The sequence below is a fragment of the Propithecus coquereli genome, unplaced genomic scaffold (assembly GCF_000956105.1).
Source record: "Propithecus coquereli isolate 6110/MARCELLA unplaced genomic scaffold, Pcoq_1.0 Scaffold12, whole genome shotgun sequence".
Lineage (NCBI taxonomy): Eukaryota > Metazoa > Chordata > Mammalia > Primates > Indriidae > Propithecus > Propithecus coquereli.
In genome coordinates this window covers 10,555,617-10,575,724 of record NW_012136080.1, presented here as the reverse complement: position 1 = coordinate 10,575,724, position 20,108 = coordinate 10,555,617, and the positions used below count along the sequence as shown (strand labels likewise).

General features: G+C 51.0%; 1 protein-coding gene across 2 annotated transcripts in view; it reads left to right on the top strand.

The window, feature by feature from the left end:
• The window catches only part of RAB6B (RAB6B, member RAS oncogene family), a 58,700-nt gene extending 42,055 nt beyond the window's left edge, over nucleotides 1-16,645 (top strand). The window contains exons 3-8 of one of the 2 annotated variants that reach the window (XM_012663512.1): nucleotides 6,232-6,285; nucleotides 6,471-6,576; nucleotides 8,054-8,165; nucleotides 9,386-9,479; nucleotides 12,900-12,966; nucleotides 16,279-16,645. In XM_012663512.1, the coding sequence (XP_012518966.1) occupies nucleotides 6,232-6,285; nucleotides 6,471-6,576; nucleotides 8,054-8,165; nucleotides 9,386-9,479; nucleotides 12,900-12,966; nucleotides 16,279-16,343 (498 nt within the window). In that variant the 3' untranslated portion in view covers nucleotides 16,344-16,645. The remainder of the gene's footprint in view (nucleotides 1-6,231; nucleotides 6,286-6,470; nucleotides 6,577-8,053; nucleotides 8,166-9,385; nucleotides 9,480-12,899; nucleotides 12,967-16,278) is intronic. The other variant, XM_012663519.1, reaches the window with a different exon arrangement.
• The last annotated feature ends 3,463 nt before the right edge of the window (nucleotides 16,646-20,108 follow it).

Sequence of the window (20,108 nt, the reverse complement as noted above, 5' to 3'; positions counted from 1 at the left end):
ATGATGGGCTGTTAAGCAGACCGAATTAAAAAATGCTGTCGAGCTGTGTAACTATTCACAAATTCTACTTCAAACAGAAACACAATGCATCATTGTCAAAGCTGATAACAGACTGGCCCCCATAAACTCTCGCCAACCAGCCTTGTGCGGTAGTGGCGCCAGTCAGGCAGGGAAAGTTAAAACTAAACCATGAGCATAGCAGCCATCAATTTAGCCCTTATGGCTTACTAATGTTCTAATTGTGCCAGTCAATCCGGGAGAATTATTTCATTTAAACTTACTTTATTCTTTGGTATTTTAAATATGTTCATTTTAAAAATAAAATAAAAATATATAAGATGAACAAAAACTTATTAATAAAAATAAAAGGATTTGTTCTGTAAAATTTGGATTCCATCAAAAGGCCGTACTTAAGGACCTAGAAGGCCACATGTGGCTTTGAGGCTGCAGGTGCCCCACCCCTAGTGCTCTAACTGCACTAGTCCTTTCCGTCTGCCAGGGATGGTAGTTCTGTGTGCATGTCTTAGCTTCTCCACAAGGTTGGAAGCCCCTTATGGACAGGGACCAGGGCTTATTGTGTTCAGCACATAGTAGGGACTCGAGAATGAATTAATGAATGAGTATTAATTATTTACATTGTTTGCCACGAAGGAGCTGCCAGGGAACAGCATGACTACCTTCTCCCTGCAGTTTGACCTTTCTGGGAGAGATGGGCTCCGGCTGGCAGTAGTCTGGGGCCAGCTGCTTGTGCCTTGTTTCTGGGAAAATAGATGATGCCGGGCAGCTAGAAATGTTTCGTAACCGAGGCCCAGCCAAAGCCCTCTTAAATGTTCTTGTTTCTATTCTGTCCTCAGAGAGCTGATTTTTTTTAACGCTGAAATGCAAATGAACTTCCTCTTAAGTGGGCTCTGTTGAGCTATTATGGCTAATGACCATAAGATTCTGACAGTAAGGAGCCAGATAGGACGTGACCCCAGGCAAACTCAGTGACAGCTTCAAGGCACAGTGACAGCATCAGAAATGAAGGGATTTCAGGAAGTAGAGGGAGAACAGCTGAATAGTCAAGAGCAGAGACTCTGCAGTTAGGGAAGCATAGGTGCAAATCCTGGCTGTGCCCCACCCACTGTGTGACCTTGGTTTCCTCATCTGTGAATAGACCTTCTCAGGCACAGGCATCTCCCTCTGTCCCTCACCCTGTGCAGGGAATCTGCCACTTCTTGACACCATAGCCTCCCCAGACTCTGATTACAACACAAGGCAGTTGTTTGCAAACTTTATACACAAATGAGTTATCTGAGGGCTTCTCTGGAATTCTGATTCCCATATTGACACCTGAGATTGCGATTCCATCTGTGTGAGTGGGGCTCAGGAATCAACATGTTTAGCAAGCTCCTGGTACAATTCTGATGCAAGTGACCTGCAGGCTACAGATTGAGAATCATTGGCCAGTGGGAGAGATGGACCAGTATGGATCTTTCCAATTCAGTAGAGAAAGTGTTAAATGAGGGGTGCCAGGACCAACCTGAGGGCTCAGAAAATGTTTTCTGGAGGAGATTAAATTCTAAGGAAGTATTGTTACTGAAAGTTTGGTACTTGGCCTGAGGCCAAACGAAGAACGAGAATAAGTGGTTTGAGGAAAAGGAAAGAGAAGCTTATTAATTTACTGGCAAATGAGGAAGATGACAGACTCTCAAAGAGCCATCGTCCCCCACTTTAAGCAGAAATACAGGGTTTTAAAGGGGGTTTTCAGCTTTGGGCTATTGCTGTTTAACTATAGCATCTCAGGTGAAGATGATCTCGTGATCTTTGTCTGGATAATTCTATTGAGCCATCTCCTGTGGTTTAAGATACTAGAAAACAAAGAACAGATAACACTCCCCTGCCCCTCTGATTACTGGCCTCAGGTAGGAATGCAGGTTTTAATTCCCAAAAAGGGGGACGTTAAGGAGACAACTTGTATTACATTTTGCCCTTTTTCAGGCCTTTACGTCTGTCATAGTGTTAACCATGTGGAAGAATATTCCAGGGAAGGGAACAGCATTAGAAAAGGCCCAGAAACACAAAGCGATTTGTGTATGGAGATTTCCAAACAGAGTATTATTACTAAAGTATAAAGTGGAAGCTGGGAAAGGGGGAAATGAGTCCACAGAAAGCCAGGGGCATGCCCTGAACAGCTTTGTAGCCCAAGCTGAAGCATGTGGACTGTTTCCTAGAGGCAGTAGAGAGTGATATGATCATATTTATATTTCAGAAAAATAAGCCTGTCCTATGGTTTGAATGTTCCTGCCAAAACTCATGTTGAACTTTAATTACCATTGTGACAGTATTAAGAGGTGGGACTTTTAAAAGGTGACTAGGTCATGAGGGCTTCACTTTCATGAATGGATTAATGCTGTTGTCACAGGAGTATGTTATTTATCGCAGGAGTTCATCCCCCTTTTTCTCTTTGTCTCGCGTGCTTGCCTTCCACCTCCCGCCATGGGATGACACAGCACAAAGGCCCTCACCAGATGTCAGCGCCATGCTCTTGGACTTCCCAGCCTCCAGAACTGTGAGAAATAAGTGTTACTTTGTAAATTACCCAGTCTGTGGTATTCTGTTACAGCAGCAGAAAAGGGACTAAGGAGACACTGGCTGCTGTATGAAAAGTTAACTTTTCATACAGAGAGAGAGAGCCTGCGGGCAGAGGGCCCATCAGGAAGCTGTTGAGGTGATTCAGGTAAAAGAGGTTCAAGGTCTAAACTAGGGCAGTGGTGGTGGGGATGGAGATGAAGGGGACTGGTGAAAACACTTAGGAGGCCAAGTAACCAGTTCAGGATTCATGAACTGTGGTGGAGCAGACAAGAAAGCAATTGAAGAGGAGCAGCTCAGGAGGGCTCCAGGCTCCCAGAGGCAGCTAGGGTGGTGGAGGTGCCATTCATTAAGATAGGGAAAATAGAAGAAGCAGGTTTGGAGGGAGATAATTAGCTCCTTTTGGGGACATACTATGTTCAGTGAGATGTCTAGAAGATAATTAGATGAGATGTCCAGTAAGCAGTTGGACACATGGATCTGAGGTAAGGCCCCTGGTATATATTGGGAAGCCATCAGTGTATCATATTTGAAGCTGTGAGAGTAAATGAGGTCCCCCTGAAACAAAACAGTAGGAAATACCAACATTTTAGGGACAGAGAAAGGAAGAGGATACCACAAGGGACCAAGAAGTTACAGCCTTTAGAGAGACAAGGAAAGCCAGACACAAGCAGAGTCATGAGAAACAAAGGAGAAAAGTGTCAAAGCAGAGTAATGATCAGCAGGGTCAGGTGTGTCAGGTGGACTCTGGTCTATATGGTTTCCTTACAACTTGGTGATGCGGTGAGTATGATGACCTTAGCAAGAGCAGCTGTAGTGGGAGGAGGGACAGAAACCAGACTGCCCTAGTTAAGCAGTGGCTAGGAGGAGAGGAAGTGGAGACAGTGGGCTTGGGGTCCTTTTCCAAGAAGCATGCCCGTTGAGGAGAGTTGAGAGATTGGCAGATGGCTAGAGAGCAACCTAGTGACAGGCAGGGATTTTTCTTCCCAAATATCTGAGAATCTTGAGAATGTTTCTTGGATGAAAGGAAAGAGTGAGTAGAGCATGAGAGATTGAGATGTAGAAGAGAAAGGAGATGGCTGAGAGAGCATCATCTGGGAAGAAAAGACCAGGGCCAAGAGGGCCCCCAGGAAGAGGCTCACTTTAACTAGGAGAAAAAGCCAATACTGAGAGCCTGGAGGCACATGGGCATAAGGCTGGACACATGTAGACAACGTTGCAAACGCCTCGAAGTCTTGACTGCCACTTTTAGCTGTTAACACTGGGCAAGTAGCTTCTTTTCTTTTTCTTTTTGTGTTTATTCACCACTATGCTAACGAGGAGACAAGTAACTTCTTTTATACTCTGTTTTCTTAGAAGTGAGGTAGAATACAAAAGAGCCTAACTCATAGCATGGATTTGTTATCTGGATTAAATTAAAGAATGCATTTCAAGCACTTAATACAATAGCTGCTAAATGGTAAGTACTTACATGTTTAGTCATCATTACTGTGATGATCATTATTACTGTGGTAGGAAACAGTCAAGGACAAGTAGCGTGTTTTTATATTTCCCTGTAGATTTACCATTTCTGGTGCTCTTGTATTCCTTCCTTAAAGATTCAAATTTCTGTGTATAAAATTTCCCTTTAGCTTAAAACATTTCTTATAATGAGGACCTACCAGTGGCATATTATGTGGCTTTCTCTTATCTGAGAATATTTTTGTTTTGCCTTTATGTTTCAAGGAAACTTTCACTGGCTATAGAATTCTAGGCTCACGGTGTTTTTCGTATGTGTTTTGTTTTGTTTCTTAAGCAGCTTAGAGATGTTGTTCCCTTATCTCTGTCCCCCATTGTTTCTGATGAGAATCAACCATAATTTTTATCATTGTTCCCTTGTATGTAATATGTCTTTCTGTTTTCTGGCTGCTGTTAAGATTTTCTCTTTATTTTTGGTTTTTAGCAATTTGAATATCACATGTCTAGATGTGGTTTTCCTTGTATTTATCCTGTTTTAGGTTTATTGATCTTCTTGGAACTGTGAGTTGATATTTATAATTAAATTGGGAAAATATTTGGCCACTATTTTTCCAAAAATGTTATTGCTTTAGTCTATTTCTATTCTCCTCTGAGACTCGAATTGCATGTATATCAGCTCACTGTCCTAGAAGTGCTTGAGTCCCTGTTTGTTTTTATTGTATTCTTTTTCTCTTGGTGCTTTAGTTTAAATAGTTTCTTTTGGCCTGTTTTCAAGTTCACTGATCTTTCCTCTGCAGTGTCCTAGCTGTTGTTATTTAAATTCAGTGCATTTTTATTTAGATATTATAGTTTTTAGTGTTAAGATTCCCTTTTTGTTTTAGAGTTTAAGTATATCTCTTGAAAGTCACCCATAATATACATTTTTTAAACATATTTATGAGAGTTGTTTTAAAGTCCTTGTTTGCCAATTCACCATTTGGATCATGTAAGGATCTGTTTCTGTTGAGTTTTTTCTCTAATTATGGCTTGAATTTCCTGCTTCTTCACATTCCTTGTCCTTTTTATTGTGTAGTAGACACAGTAAGTTGAAGAGATGCTTGGATTCTGTTACCTTCTTCTGAATAGTGTTGAATGTTAATAGGCAATTAAATTATTGGCAGCTAACATTTTTCAGTGGGTGAGTACTTACCATGTTTAGACTTTGTTAAGATGCATGTCTTAGTCCATTTTGGCTGCTATAACAAAATTCCTTAGACTGGGTAATTTATAAACAAGGGAAATTTGTTGCATACTATTCTGAAAGCTGAGAATTCCAGGATCAAGGTGCCAGCAGATTCAGTGTCTAGTGAGGGCTTATTTTGCTTCAAAGATGGCACCTTCTTGCTGTGTCTTCAGATGGTGAAAGGGATGAACACTGTCTCTTTCACTGTGGCAGAAAGGGGATAGGGAGCGCCCTTGAGCCATTCATCCCGACTCACAGGCACTGAGTGCAGATGAGGCCCACAGAGGTTGGGTGGCCTGCCCAAGGCCATGTAGCAAGTGAGTGGCAGGTCCTGGCCATCTGGCCACAAGGCTAGCTGCCTCTCCCCGGTGCCAGGACAGAAGAGGGACAGGTGTGGCAGGGGGTCGGTGATGGTTGGCTCCCAGCATGTTGGCTTGGGGAGAGAAGAGCCAGTGGGTCTTCCCAGTGAGAGGCTGCCCTGAGTGGTCTGTGATGCCCCTGTCTGAGGGAAGCCATGCTGTTGTCTGCCCCTTACCACCCTCCCTGGGCCAGTGCTGAACCCAGGCCCGTGCTCCTGGGGCGTAGGGGAGAAGCTCTGGGAGCCATAGGGGAAGCTGTGAAGGAAATAAAGCATGGAGCCCCCACCAGGGGGTAGGGCTGGGAGATGGGCACTAATTGGCAGTGGCCTTGTTCCTGGGGATGCCTCCTCACCACTGCCCTCTCACCTGTTACCAAAGCACTTTTTGTCTCTAAAGAGTAGCTCTCCCTAAGAAAGCTGCCCTCGTCCTTCCTCAGCTCATGCTCCCTCCTCTGAGAGGCCCCTGAGAGGTGGGCGGAGGGCGGGGAGGACAGAGTGGGGCACACTAGACCTGACATGGGTGTCCCCCTCTTGCTGGTTATGCCACCGCCTGGGGTCACTGGGCCTTTGCCCTCCACACAAGATCTTTCAGTTTTGACCATTCTGGGCTTTTCTCTAACAGGCAACCATTGGGATTGACTTCTTGTCGAAAACCATGTACTTGGAGGACCGTACGGTGAGCACCCAATTTTAGAACTGGGAGGGCAGGGAGGGCGCCTTTGGGCTTATCCCCTGGGACCCTTAGCTGGGCACCACGGAGAGCCCATGCTGACCTTGCATGGCAGAGCCTGTCCCCCACCCCACCCCATCAGGAGGACCTCACTGACCCCTCTGCCCACGATCCTGCCCTCCCCACAACAGGTGCGACTGCAGCTTTGGGACACAGCCGGCCAGGAGAGATTCCGCAGCCTGATCCCCAGCTATATCCGGGACTCCACGGTGGCTGTGGTGGTGTATGACATCACAAGTGAGTGAGGGTCTGTGCCTGAGGCAGGGTGGCTTGCAGGGGCTCCAGGGCCTGGATGGGACCCCAGCCAGGCCTGTGTGTATGGACAATATGCACACAAGTGTCATTGTCCCCTGAATGCAGGACAATCGGGGTAGGGTGGTTAGTTGCCTCTGAACACCAGTGTGTTTTCCACTGTCCCCCATCCCCTACAACAGGCAGGGGTGTACAGGGCGGGGTTCGTCCTGCCCAGAGCAGAGGCTGGTATGTGGGGTGAGCAGATGCTCACAAAGCCCTGTTCCAGTCCCTCTGTACCCTCCATCGCCCTGGCTGCCAGAAAGACCCCTACAGAGCAACTTCTATATGTGTGTGTATGACCATGGGAGAAGACACTGGTCCCTGGGCCAATGTGACCTGGCAGCTGTGCAGGGCTCTCTGGGAGGGGAGGCTGAGGGGGTCTGGAAGCGCTTCTCACACACTGTGGTTCTCTGGCCAGAGCAGGTGTTTCTAACAGGACCGTACAGCTTATGGGGCTCACAGGGCCAGGCGTGGGGTGGGGGCTGATGCAGAGCCCAGGCTTCGCAGGCTGCTATAATGGAACGCACCTGGTAAGCCCTCGGGCTGTGGTCAGCCCTGAGGTGGGTGGACACGCTGTGTACAATCCACAGCCATGCCCCAACTGTCCAGCCTGTGCCCCCGGCTCTGCCTGCCCCTCTGTTCACACCCTCCCTGACCACAGCTCCCTCCACACCTGAGTGCAGGTGGGAGCTGGGCTCACACAGCCTGATGCCCATCTGAAGGGCGACAGGGCTTCGGGAAACTGAGGCTTCCCAGGGCAGGCTGCCTCCCCTCCCCTTGGGTGTGCCTGCTGCTGAGCGGTGGCATCACCCCACGACTGCTCCTCTCTGTAAGACCTGCCTTATGAGGGAGGTGAGGCTGCCCAGAAACGGCCTTGCCTCTCCTGGATTTGCGAGTGCTCCTGGCTCCCCTGACTCTAGCCCCAGAGCCAACTTTCCCTCCTCTCTCTTCAGATCCCTCTGGCCTCCCAGGCTCCCCTGAGCCCCCCTTGGTGGGGGGGCCACTCTGTAGGGCGCCTCCTTCCCTGGGGACTGCTGTGTCTCTCCCTACCCCTCTCTGCTTCTAAGCTCAGCCGAGTCCTGTGCACTCACTTCTCACTCTCTGCTCTGAGCCCCAGCCAGGTCTGACTTCCAGGCAGGCCCCCAAAGCCACTCTTCCATGTAGCAAGTTAGGACTTGGTGACCTTCCAGATGGGGTCACTCCTCTCCCACAAAGGGCAGCTGAGCAGTGCTGGGGCTCTCCAGGGCTGTGGGGCAGGGCCTGGCTCCTTTTGGGTGGCCCCAGCCCAGCTGGCCTGTGTGGACTTTACACCTGTCCCGAGTGTCTGAGGGCACACGCTTAGGTGGCTCACGCCTCCCCTTCCCTTCTCCTGCTGGGGGCTGGCCCTCACCCCCAGTTTATCCCCACGTTCTGCCTCCAGATCTCAACTCCTTCCAGCAGACCTCTAAGTGGATTGATGACGTCAGGACAGAGCGGGGCAGTGACGTTATCATCATGCTGGTGGGCAACAAGACGGACCTGGCTGACAAGAGGTGGGTGCGAGCGGCAGAGGTTCAGGGGCCCACCCTGCACTCCTCTCTGACTGCGCCTGGACAGGGAGTTGTAGGATGCATGGGTGGTGCGTCTGTGCATCAGACCTGTCCCCGTGCATCCAGGAAAATTCCCTTGAGACACCAGGACCTTTGGAAACACCTGGTAGACCCCCCGCCCGTGGGTGTCTCATCAGTGAAGCCCTGTCTCTCACCAGCAGACAGAGGCGAGGTATTGCTCGGTATGCCGTCTGCACGGAGCCCTGTGTGCCTGGCCTGGCCCAGCAGTGGGTGGTCTGGGGCCCTGCCATGGCCACAGCATAGCCCCAGACACAGCAGTCCTCTGGGCCCCAGTAGCTTCTGCTGTGCTTTGTGTCTCTGCCCCTGTGAAGTGCCTGCACTGGTGTGAATGGGGGCGTGAATGCCCTGGGCCCCAGCTGTGAGTGTGCAGAATCCCTACAGACCACAAACCTGTGTCCCCAGCCTGCTCAGCCTGGTTTGTGGCTGTGTCTAGCATGAAGCTTTCTCTGAAGAGGCCTCTCCACAGCTGCCCTCTAGTGCACAGGACCAACCTGGGCACCATTTACATGCATTTGTCCATTCATGTCACGTGACCCCAACTTGGGCAGTTAAAGCAGCAGGTCATGGACTCCAGCCAGCAGGCTGGCCTTCCTGCAACGTCCCCAGACCACCTAAGGAATAATCTGAATTAGAGCTTGCTTTACTAGAGTCCTGTACTTGAAGTAAGAAAAACTGGGCTCAAATTCTAGCTCCTTTGCTAAGTAGCTTTGCGGCCTTCGGGGAGTCACTTTTAACCTTCGTGTCCTCATTTGGAAATGGGAGTGACACACCACCCAGAGAGGCACTGTGTGGCTCAAAGCTCTTCACAAATGAAGGCCCTGGTGGTAGTGACCACTGGGAAAGGCAGGTTTGGGACAGCCCCACCCCAGGCCTGCCCCAGGGCCTGCTCCGAAGCTGAGAAGACCCTGTGGAAGAGTGGAGGAAGGGACGAGTGTCCTGCTGTGTCCTGGTGCCCTTATTCCTGGAGACTGTGGTTGGCAACCTGGGAGGGACCCCTGGGATCAGACCCTGTCTTCATGGCTGACCAAGGGCCTGGCTCCCTCTGCCCTGCTGGGCAGGTCCCTCAGCTCAGGTCACTCCCTCCACCTGTGCCAGGGGCTGTTCCTCTGCGCCAGTGACTTTCCCTCTTCCCCCATCTCCAGGCAGATAACCATCGAGGAAGGGGAGCAGCGCGCCAAAGAGCTGAGTGTCATGTTCATCGAGACCAGCGCGAAGACTGGCTACAACGTGAAGCAGGTGAGGACACACCTGGTGCTGGGGAGGCCCTCGCTGGGCTCTGGGTGTGGTCAGCTCCAGGCTCCTGCCTTGCCCTGAGGAGCCGGAACAGCCAACCAGAGCACTGGGGAGCCAGCTAACTTCAGAGCTGAAGGAGCTTGTGGAGGGGAGGGAGCACTCCCTACAGGGCATCGGGAGATTGTCAGTCACTAGCTAGCACGGCAGCAACCTCTCAAGGCCTTGGAGCAGGCTGGCAGAGTGCCCAGCCACCGGCTTCTAGGGGCTGAGGGAAGCAGTGGTTCCCTTGCTTTGGATGAGGGGTGCAGGAAATTCAGTCTGATCAGCATTTGGGGTTCATGTCTTGTACCTGGCAAGTGCTGAGGGCCATGGTGGGCAACGCAGGCTTGGAGAAAAGAGCCCACCGTGGTGTGGCTGGAGCTCACGGGAGGGCGAGGAGGCGAAATGAGGGCTGAGCCTCGGAGCAGGGATGCTCTCCCTGGTCCCCACGTAGTCCAGGGATGCGATTCAGCAGGTCAGCAGAGCGGCTGGAAAACATTCCTTCAAGTGATGACCTAGGCAACACAACGCAGTAACGTTGGCCATACCTCTGGCTTTCTCACCCACAGAGAGCACAGATGCTTTCTTACCACCTCCCAGGGCCGCGGATGTCTCGAACTTTGCATGTATCACTACTTCAGTACCACCATAGTTATTAGACTAGTTATTAAACAGCTAGTTCTTGCTGTTTAATAGGTTCATAAAGAAGCACAGATGCTGCTATGTCACAAATTCGTATCTTCAGATTTTTTAGTTTATTTCAGTACTAAATGGTTTTCTTTATAATCCTGTGCGATTGATTTTACACACTGCAAAGGAGTCCGTAGGCTTCACCAGGCTGCCAGAGGGGTCCTTGGCTCACGAGATTAGGAACTTCTGCCGTTGAGGATGAGGAGGACTTGAAGAGGTGGTGAGGAGGGAGGGCATTCCAAGCAGGGGTGACAGTGAGCAAAGGTGTGACAGCAGGGTGCCCGTGGTGTGGGGAGGGAATGCTGAATGGGGAGCATGACTTGGCTTGGGGTGGTCACTGTGCCCTGCCACCCCAGCGTTGGGGGAACACTCGATCAGCTGCCCATGCAGCTGCTGGCCTTCTGGGTGCAGGGATGGTTTGGTCCCATGCATAGTGCTGGTAGCAGTGGGGACAGCGAAGTGGCAGAGCAGTGGGGAGCGATGGAGTGGGAGGGACACTGCGGCGACACCAGGAGTCCCAGAGTTCCAGGGCTCAGTGCCCTCACCCCACCCTGCCCCGCCTGGAGTGCCCTGGGCACGGCTCCCTGCACTCCCAGCCCCGTCTCAGCCCCTGTGGTGTGAGGCTGAAGCTGTCACCCTCCTCCCGTGCTCCCTGGAGGCATGCAGGGGAGGCGGGGCCACTGCTCTTTGGGGGCCCTGATGGAAAGTCTTGGGAAGTGGGGGAGCAGAGGGCAGCACCAAGTGGTCTATAGGGCAGGTCTGTCTGCCCCAGCAGTCAGGGTCAGGCAAATGCTGCTTCCCGCTCCCAGAATGCTCTGGAACCCAGGCACTGGTTTGAGCAGGAGTTCAATGTGTTCCATTCAAACCCCACATGGTTCAGAGAAGGAGTCTCCGTGCAGTGCAGACTCCTGGACTCTTAATTGTGATCATATTTGCTCACCCAGACTCATGCCTAACCCCAAGAGCATCCTTCTGAGTGGCAGTTTGGCCATTGGCAGAGGCTGTGACCATGCTGGCAGTCAGACAGGTAGACCAGGGCCGCCTGGGGTAAGCTATGAAGGAGACCTCAGGAGGGATGACCTGGGCCCTCCACGCCCCCACCCATCTCCACCCGCCCACGAGGATCCCACACCCTGCTGGGCCATGGCAACTTCCCCCTCGCTGCCTTTAGCCCTGTCACCAGCCTGGAAGCTTGGGTATGGCTGGGCTTTTGGGTGAGCTGTGAATAAGACTCACCCTGTCCTCAGAGAGCTCCGGTAGTGGAGGGTATAAGCCCAGAGCCCACCGGCTTCCTGCAATTGGTATTTGTGGGGAGAACGGGGAGAGTTTGTGTTATCAGTCCGTTCAGGCTGCTGTAACGAATTACCGCAGACTGGGAAACTTGTAGACTACAGGAGTTTGTTGCTCACTGTTCTGGAAGCTGGGAAGTCCGAGATCGAGGTGCCAGCAGATTCCATGCCTGGTGAGGGCCTGTTCCTCATGGGTGGTGCCTTCTCACTGTGTCCTCACATGGTAGAAGGGGCCAACACGCTCCCTCAGGCCTCTTTTATAGGGGCACCAATCCCATTCATGAAGGCACTGCCATTGTGACTTAATCACCTCCTAAACCCCTACCTTTTTAATACTGTTGCATTAGGGATTAGGTTTCAACGTATGAATTTTGGGGAGACACCAGCATTCAGACTATAGCAGTTCAGAGTCTTCTGTGCCTTGTACTTCTTCTGCCTTATACTGTCACCTCCAATATTTCGTCTCTGCCATGACCCCACCTGCCACTCACCTCCTGTCCCCCCACTGCCCACCTCTGTCCCAACACACACACACATACACACACACAACACACACACATACACAATTTTTCCAACATACACACACACATAGAAAACGCACATGTATGCATACACACGCCACACACACATTCCCCCCACACTTACACAAACCGCACACGGAGACCACACGTTCACATCCACACATGCCATACTCACACACACGTTCCTCCATATGCTTACAGGATATACGTGCACCCACACACACGCCACTTACAACACTCACACATTCTGCACACACCCCTGCAGACAAAACGCACACACCACATATCCCGCACACACGTACCCCTGCACAAAATATACATGTCACACTCACACACACACACACACACACACACCCAAACAGACCCACAGCATCATGCTCACACTCTCATGTCCCCCACGTTCTCAGAGGAGCCTCGCCACTGTGACTGTGTGGCCCTGGCTCCCAGTGTCCAGCTGACGGACTGGCGGGGCTCCCTGAGGAGAGTCATTAGTCTCAAGGGCAGGTTGAAAGTCGGTTCCCCATGCCTTGTCCCCACGAGGGCCATGGACAGAAGCCTGCCTATGAGCCTCTCTCCAGGGGATCAGATCGTTTCTGCACCAGAGGAGGTCCCTGCAGTCACTGCATGACCCATGCTCCGTCTGGTGACTCTGTGGCCAGCCTGCTTGGGTGAGAGGCTCCAGCTTTGCTTCTTCCTTCCACAAACATATACTGAGACCTGCCGGGGCCACTGGAAGAGGCGCGGGGGATAGGGAGAGAATGTGGGTGCAGCCCCTGCCCTCAAGGGCACAGCCAGCGGGCAGACCGGCGAGGAAAGCCCCAGGTCAGGAGCGGGCGAGGGGAAGGCCAGAGTGGGGCTCACACTGCATCTCCTCATCTCTCCAGCTTTTTCGACGTGTGGCGTCAGCTCTGCCTGGTATGGAGAACGTCCAGGAGAAAAGCAAAGAAGGGAGTATCCTTTTCTTCTGACGCGTGAGTGAAAGATGGGCAGGAGAAGCCATCTGTCCACTTAGTACAGTGGGTGAGCACTTGCCCTGTCGCCAGCCCAGACTTCCCTGGACTGCTGCGTACAGCATGGGGCCTCCTCTTTGTAGGGCGAGGCTGATCTGGACCTGTGCTCTCTGGTGCTGTAGCCACATGTGGCTATTTACATTTAAATTAGTTAATCACAAGGTCACTTCCTCACTTGCACCAGCATCCTTTCACCAGTTCAGTTGCCCATGTTGCTAATGGCTACAGGTTAGGCAGTGCAGATATAGAGTATTTCCATCATCACAAAAAGTTTTTGGATAGTGCTATTCTAGAAGTATGACTAGAATTGGTTTCCCAGGTGTCTGTGCATTGGGAATCTCCCATGGGTGAGCTAGGGAGGGAGCCTGGGTGTGGGGCAGGGGATGTCATTTCTAGAAGGAAAAAACAGCATGAGCAAAGGAAAGGAGGAAAGCATAGGACATGATTAAGGAAGGGGAAATCTGGTCTACGGAGCCTCAGTGTGTGATCAAGGGAGGGGGTGAGCTATCAGCAGCTTGTGGGGAGGCCTTGGGTGCCACATCTGGGCCCATCTCCAGATCTACTGAGTGTAGGGCCCAGGGAGATGTATTTTTAACAAACTTCCCAGGAAGGTTCGATGCATTCTATTTGAGTACTCCACATTTGAGCACTGCTGTGCATTGTACAAAGGTATTGACTCAAATTGCACATGAGAAGATTTTTTTTTTTAATGGTAGTCAGGTAACTTCAACATTGGGCAGAATGTGATGCTGCAGCGGTGACCATGCTTCCAGCTAGACCAGTGTTTCTCAGCTGGGACTGATATCGCCCCACTCCCCATGGGGACATTTGGCAATGTCTCCAGATGCTTTTAGTTGTCATAAATTGGGGAAGGGGGAATGGTGTTACTGGCATCTGGTGGGCAGAGGTCAGGGATGCTTCTAAACATCCCACATGCACAGAATGGCCCCCACAACAAAGAATTAACTGGCCCAAAATGTCAGCAGTGTTGAGGTTGAAAAGCCTGTCCAAGAGGCACTTAGCATAGCCAGGTCATTTAAGAGTATGACACTGGGGTCAGATAGCCTTGGGTTTGCACCCAGGCACCTTGGCCTCCTAGCTGGAAGACGGGTCTAATATCGAAGTGGGGTAATGCATTTAAGCGCCCAGTGCGTTGCGCGGCAGAGCGTGTGCGCATTACCACCTGGAAAGGCTTCACGGAGAGGCCATTACCACCGAGAGCCCTGGTCTAAAAATGAGGACACTTTTCACAGGTGAGATAGGGAGGGGGACTGGGTGTGGGCGAGGGGGCATCATTTCTAACAGGAAGGAACAGCACAGGCAAAGGGAGGAAGGAAAGTGTAGGACGTGTTTAAAGAAGGGGGAAATTTGGTGCCTCAACAGAGCCTCAGTGTGTGATCGAGGGAAGGGGATGAGCTAGCGTCAACTCATGGGGAGGCTTTGAATGCCAGAGTGAGAAGTCTGTGGAAGCTTTGTCTCTGTACCAGAGTGTGACGTGACTGTCACCAGAGCTAGCTTTGGGAAGCCACCATGCTGAGAGAGGACTGGGTGGGCTCAGAGGGACACCCAGAGAAGACCAGGAGACCTCTGTGAGGCCTGCACCTGGACCAGCAGTGCAGAAGGGGGCTGGGCTGCTGGGGCCATTGTGGGCCATAGACCACAGCTGGCAGAGAGAAATGGCACGGCATTCTTGGCAGTGGGTTTGCCAAATGCAGTGCGGAGTGGAGAAGCAGGTTTGCTTTGCTTGACTGGAGTAGAGAGGACAAAAGGTGGACTGCAGTGGGAAGTAGGAAGATAGGAAGGAAGGCAGTTGCTCTTTTTTTTTTTTTTTTGAGACAGAGTCTTACTCGGTAGCCCTGCAGTGGTGTCATCATAGCTTACTACAACCTCAAATCCCTGAGCTCAAGAGATCCTCCTGCCTCAGCCTCCCGAGTAGCTGGAACTACAGGCACACACTACCACACCCGGCTAATTTTTTTTCTATTTTTAGTGGAGACAGGGTCTTGCTCTTGCTCACGCTGGTCTGAAACTCCTGACCTCAAGTGATCCTCCTGCTTCAGCCTCCCAGAGTGCTAGGATTACAGCAATTGCTTATTATCTTTTATTTATTTATACTCTGCCATGGTATAAGAAGTATATGTGTATGTATATATACACACATATACACACACAAACAGCATAAAATTATACATGTGTACACACACACATAGGGAAAATAAAGGTAGGAAAGGCAAGGAAATGTCAGAGATAAAGTCATACTCAAATTATATGCCATGGCCATGTTGTTACTAGACATGGCCAAAAAGTTGGCTCTAAGCTTCCCAACAGCCAAAGCAAGGAGGGAAAATGTGAACTTCAGGAGACATGTGGCTTTTCACAGAACTTAAGCTGAAAGAATCTCTCCTGTCACCCCAAATAGGAGCCACAAAAACATCCCCAGGATGTCAGCAACAAGTTCCATAGTAGGGCTTCTGACACCACCCCACCCCACCCCACTCACCTCTGTCCCAGTGCAGCCCTACAGCAGGCACCAAAGCCCAGTCCAGGAAGAGTGATTCTGTGAGGTACCAAAGGACCTGGTTCTCAGCTCTAATTAGAAGGTCTGTCTTGATGCCAGGCCAAAAACTCAAATTAAGCCTTGGTTTTGAGCCCGGTAAGGCGGGCAGAGGGACAGCCTGGCTGTGCATTTTGAACCCGTTCCTCTGTTGGTTCTGGGAAGTGCTTCTGCAGCCCCCACAGCCCCTGAGGCACCAGTGGAAAGGGTTGGAGAGGGGGCTGTGCTTAGGCCCCATGGATGTGGCTTCTCACAGTAGCCATCCTCGGAATGCAGGTGCCGCACTCTGACTAAAGCTTGAGGGGTCGACGCTCCTGCTGCCGGCTAGGGCAAGGCCCACACACGCCTGTGCCTTGAGACATGAGCGTTCTTGCTGGGCCATGGGCTCCTTACCACCAGTGCACTTTTGGATGGGGCTGACAGGTAATAGGGCTGAGGCAAGAGGTGGGAGCTGGCTTTTGAGCACTGGTCACCAGGGAAGGCTTCTGAGAAAGTGACCCCCTGGCCTTTGTATAGATGCTGATCCACAGCACAGGACAAGCTTTGCTTTGGGTGGACAGGGGTTGGGGGATGTGCGTGGGTGGGGGAAGAGGAGGAGAGTGTTCACAGAGGGACAGAGCAGCAGCCAAGAGGTGCGGGGGCGTGAGCCTGATGGCAGCTTCTCCGAGATAGTTGTCTTCCTTAGCCAGCCACCCGCAGTGATCGACATCAAGCTGGACAAGCCCCAGGAGCCCCCGGCCAGCGAGGGTGGCTGTTCCTGCTAATGCAGCGCCGCCCCGCCGGCGTCCTATGACACTACTTGCTTGTTGTGTTGCTTCCTATTGGTTAGCTTCCTACGGGGGGGAAATGAGTTTATCCAGATGGGAGGATTTTTCTTTTCTCTCTGTCTCTAGGAGTAGGGTGGGATGGGGAGGGAGGCTGGGCATCAGGGATCACGTCACTCTTAACAGCTGTTACTTAAACAACTATTTTTTGGTTTGGTTGTAATATATTGTACTTTATTAAGATTGCCAAAAACTGTTAAAATTTAAAAAAAAATCTAAATCATGTGTATACAACTTTTTGCCAGATAAAAATGTAGTCATTTTTATTTGAAAGATGTGCTTTTTGTTTTTGTATATTTGTAAACTTACAGAGAACCTTTTCCACACACCTCCTCCTTCCTGTTCTCTTTGAACTGTTCACCTCCTCTGCCTTCCTCCCATCCCCAGCCCAGTAAATTAAAACAATTAACTGAGCGACTAAATTAGGCTCCAGTCCCAGGCCATCTGGCCCCACCATCCAGGCCCTACATGGTTAAATCAAACATTGGTTAAACGAAGCCTCTGAAGAGGTACCTCTGCCTCTGCCCTTCCGTGGCCAGAGCGGGACGTCAGCGCGGCCCTGCGCTGAGACCGAGGCCTTGCTGACTGCAGGGAGCCAGCAGCAAGCCCAGGGGAGCCACTTCTGCCTCTCTGTTCCCTTCCCTGAAAAGCCTGGAAGTGGCTCATGGGCACAGGCAGCCTTGTGTTCCCTGTGCCCACAGTGACCAGAAGAGAAGAGGCCTTTGGAAGGACGGGGTGCTGTTGGCAGTTGTGGGCCGTGGTGGTGCGTGGTTTATAGACTGGGGCACCACGTGTAGTTCTGGAAATGTTTTAACAAACCCACCCAAGCAGTCAGCACACATAGGTGGGTTGAATCTAAGAAACTCAATGTGTGATGTTGGGCAGCTGCCACCCTAAGCTGCAGCCTGCACCATGTGGAATTGGTCCATCTGTGACTGGGGAAGGCAGGATTGTTTGCAGAACCATCTCTTTGAAAGATACATGTTTTCAGATCCTCAGTTGCTAATATTGTTGAGTGCTTTCTGGAAAAGCTGATTTCTTGATATGTTTTCACCCCACTGGCATGGCACAGTTGAAATCTTTGTGGATACTTTCGTGGATGTTGTGGCTGCACTTGGCCACCTGAGCATGTGGTTGAGGTGGGGTCTCCAGAAGCCTGCCCAGGGTACTGCAACCTGCCCCCAGAGAGCCATCCTTGCCATTTTTAACTCATTCCTGAGAATGGCTTAGTCCTGAGGTCCTGTAAAATCTCTGAAGAGAACTCTCTCTTCTCGCTCAGTGATGTAACCGACTTGGCCAGCATTCCAGATAGACCCAGACTCACCACCCCAAGCCTGCACAAAGCTAGGCAGTGGGCAGTGACTCTGGCCAGAGCGTAAACCCCACCCTCCCAGCTGGCACTGGCCCTTCCCTCGGCTGCTCACGGGCATGTCGTGGATGGGTGAACGACCATCTGGGGTGTGGTGAGGTGAACTCCTCCTCAAGGCAGGACTCCAACAAGGTTGTTGGAATGAATTTTGAAACTTCTCAGAAACTAATGCAAGATGGCAGGAGCAAGAGCAGCAGAACCTGGCAGGACTGCTGTTTGTGCAGTGGGCCGGCCACGCACGCTCTGCCAGCAGACTGTCTGACAGCTTTAGCGAGGAAGCAGGATCCCATTGAGCACCTCTTCCAGAAGGCAAGGACCAATGTATGAGCGTAATTCAAATGTCATGTGTTCAGTTTTTATATGTGTGTACATAATTATATATAGAGATAGACTTGTGTATACACCTTCCACAAACACATCCTCACACACAGAAACATGTGCTCAATGTATACTCTTGTTTTTCCTGCTCTCAAGTTGGAACTCGCATTGTGATAACAGTTTTGGAATTCAAAAGTACTGCAATGTGTTGAAATAAGAAATACTTAATATTGTCAAATAACTTGTGATTGTCTTGCCATCAATAAAATAATGCATAGATGTGTTAAACTACAGGCAAAAATAGCCCACGGGAGTATCTCCACCATCTCTCTATGTACTTACTATATGCATGGGTATGTGTGCCCGTGTGGGCAGTATCCCCCCACACGGGCACACCCCCAAGTGGTGCTTGTTGGTAGAGTGCTTACTTACCTCGTGAGAATCTGTGGGAGTCCCCGTTATGGCATCCTGCCTCGTTGGCAGTGAGGCCATCACTTGTGGCCTCTGAGACTGCCCCATTTACAGGGATCTGCACTGGGTCTCAGTGAATGAATGTATGGTGGATTTTTATTTTCTTGGCCCTAAAGAGTAGCTTTTCTTAAAATGTCGTGTGAAACAAAGTAGAAACTCAGTTCCCTTCTCATGTGCACACACATCCAAGGCACCACGGACTGTTTTTCCGTCCTGGCGTAGAGGAGCAGTGAGAGACCCAGCGGATGTCATGTGGCTTGACGTGGCCTTAGTGAGTCTCGCCTTTCCTAGTCTGCACACGAACGACGTCCTCTCTTGAGCCCAGGTTCTCCCCAGTCCCGTGGCCTCTGAAGCTGAGGGTAGCTGCCTCCTTGTCCTCCCATCTCAGCGATGCCATGCGATTCCCTGGCCGCCTTTCCTCAGGCCCGATTTCCACTCCTCCCTCCCTGGGGTCTGGTGAGGCCGCTGGACCTCTTTCACAGACGTGTGTCGGTTCCTCGACTCTCGTCTTGAGCAGCTGCCATCACTGTCCTCTTGCCTGTAGGTAGGATCTTGACTCAGAGTTAAGGTTCCATAATAGAATGGTCAGGTGCTCTTGAAGAGGATGTCGTGAAATTGCCTCAGCACCCCCGGCCAGAGTATCGCATCTTTGCTGAATCGAGATCCGTGAGCACAGGGGGAGTGGAGGATTCCTTTCAGAAAACGTTCTCAATTTGGTAATTCAGTCCTTCTCCCCAAAGACTAGATCCTCTTCCTTTGACCCTTTTTCTTCGGGGATCTCAAAGAAGAGCTGCCAGTAAAGCTCCTGTTCCACAGGCATCAGGAAAATTGAGTGTAAGGTGGAAAAAGCTGAGAGTGTATTTACAACTGCAGACAGAAGCCAACGTGAGGGTGTGATGTCCGCATCTTGAGCACTGCAGCTGCAGTTGTGGGGTCCCAGGTCCGTTTGCTTGGTGGCTGTGGGCAAGTTTCCTTTGGTCGGAGGCCTCCCTGTTATCACTATTGCCACTCTCTTCCTGTCGTCACCCTTAAACATTTTGTAATGTTCCCAGGTTGGAGGGGAGCAATGGCCATATCAGTTTTTCTGAGGCAACAGAAATAAGGATTGAAATAGTGGGAGCCAAGAGTGCAGACATATCTGGGGTGTAGTATCTCCATTGCCCCAGTGGCTACCCAGTGCCAGGAGCACCTGCCCTCAAGTACCAGGTGTGACAGTAAAGGGACGGTGTTGCTGGCTTTGGCATCCTGTAGGTAGAGCAAGCAGCCTTATTCCTTCACAAGATGGAAGGCAGGTGCAGATGTCAGGACATGAGACCGGGTAGCCGAGGACCGTGAGGCATGTCTGAGCCATGTGAGGGGCAGCTGAATAGAAGTATGTCTGTGCGCATCAACCAAACAGGGTCACATGCTCGCTAGTCTCCAAACTACCTCTCCCCACTGTCACCTTGCTACCGCAGTGTGAGGTGCAGGTCTCATACCCCCTCCTGTGTCACGGGCAGGAAAATCAAGATGGAGAAGCGTGAGTTGCTTGTGATCACACAGAGAGT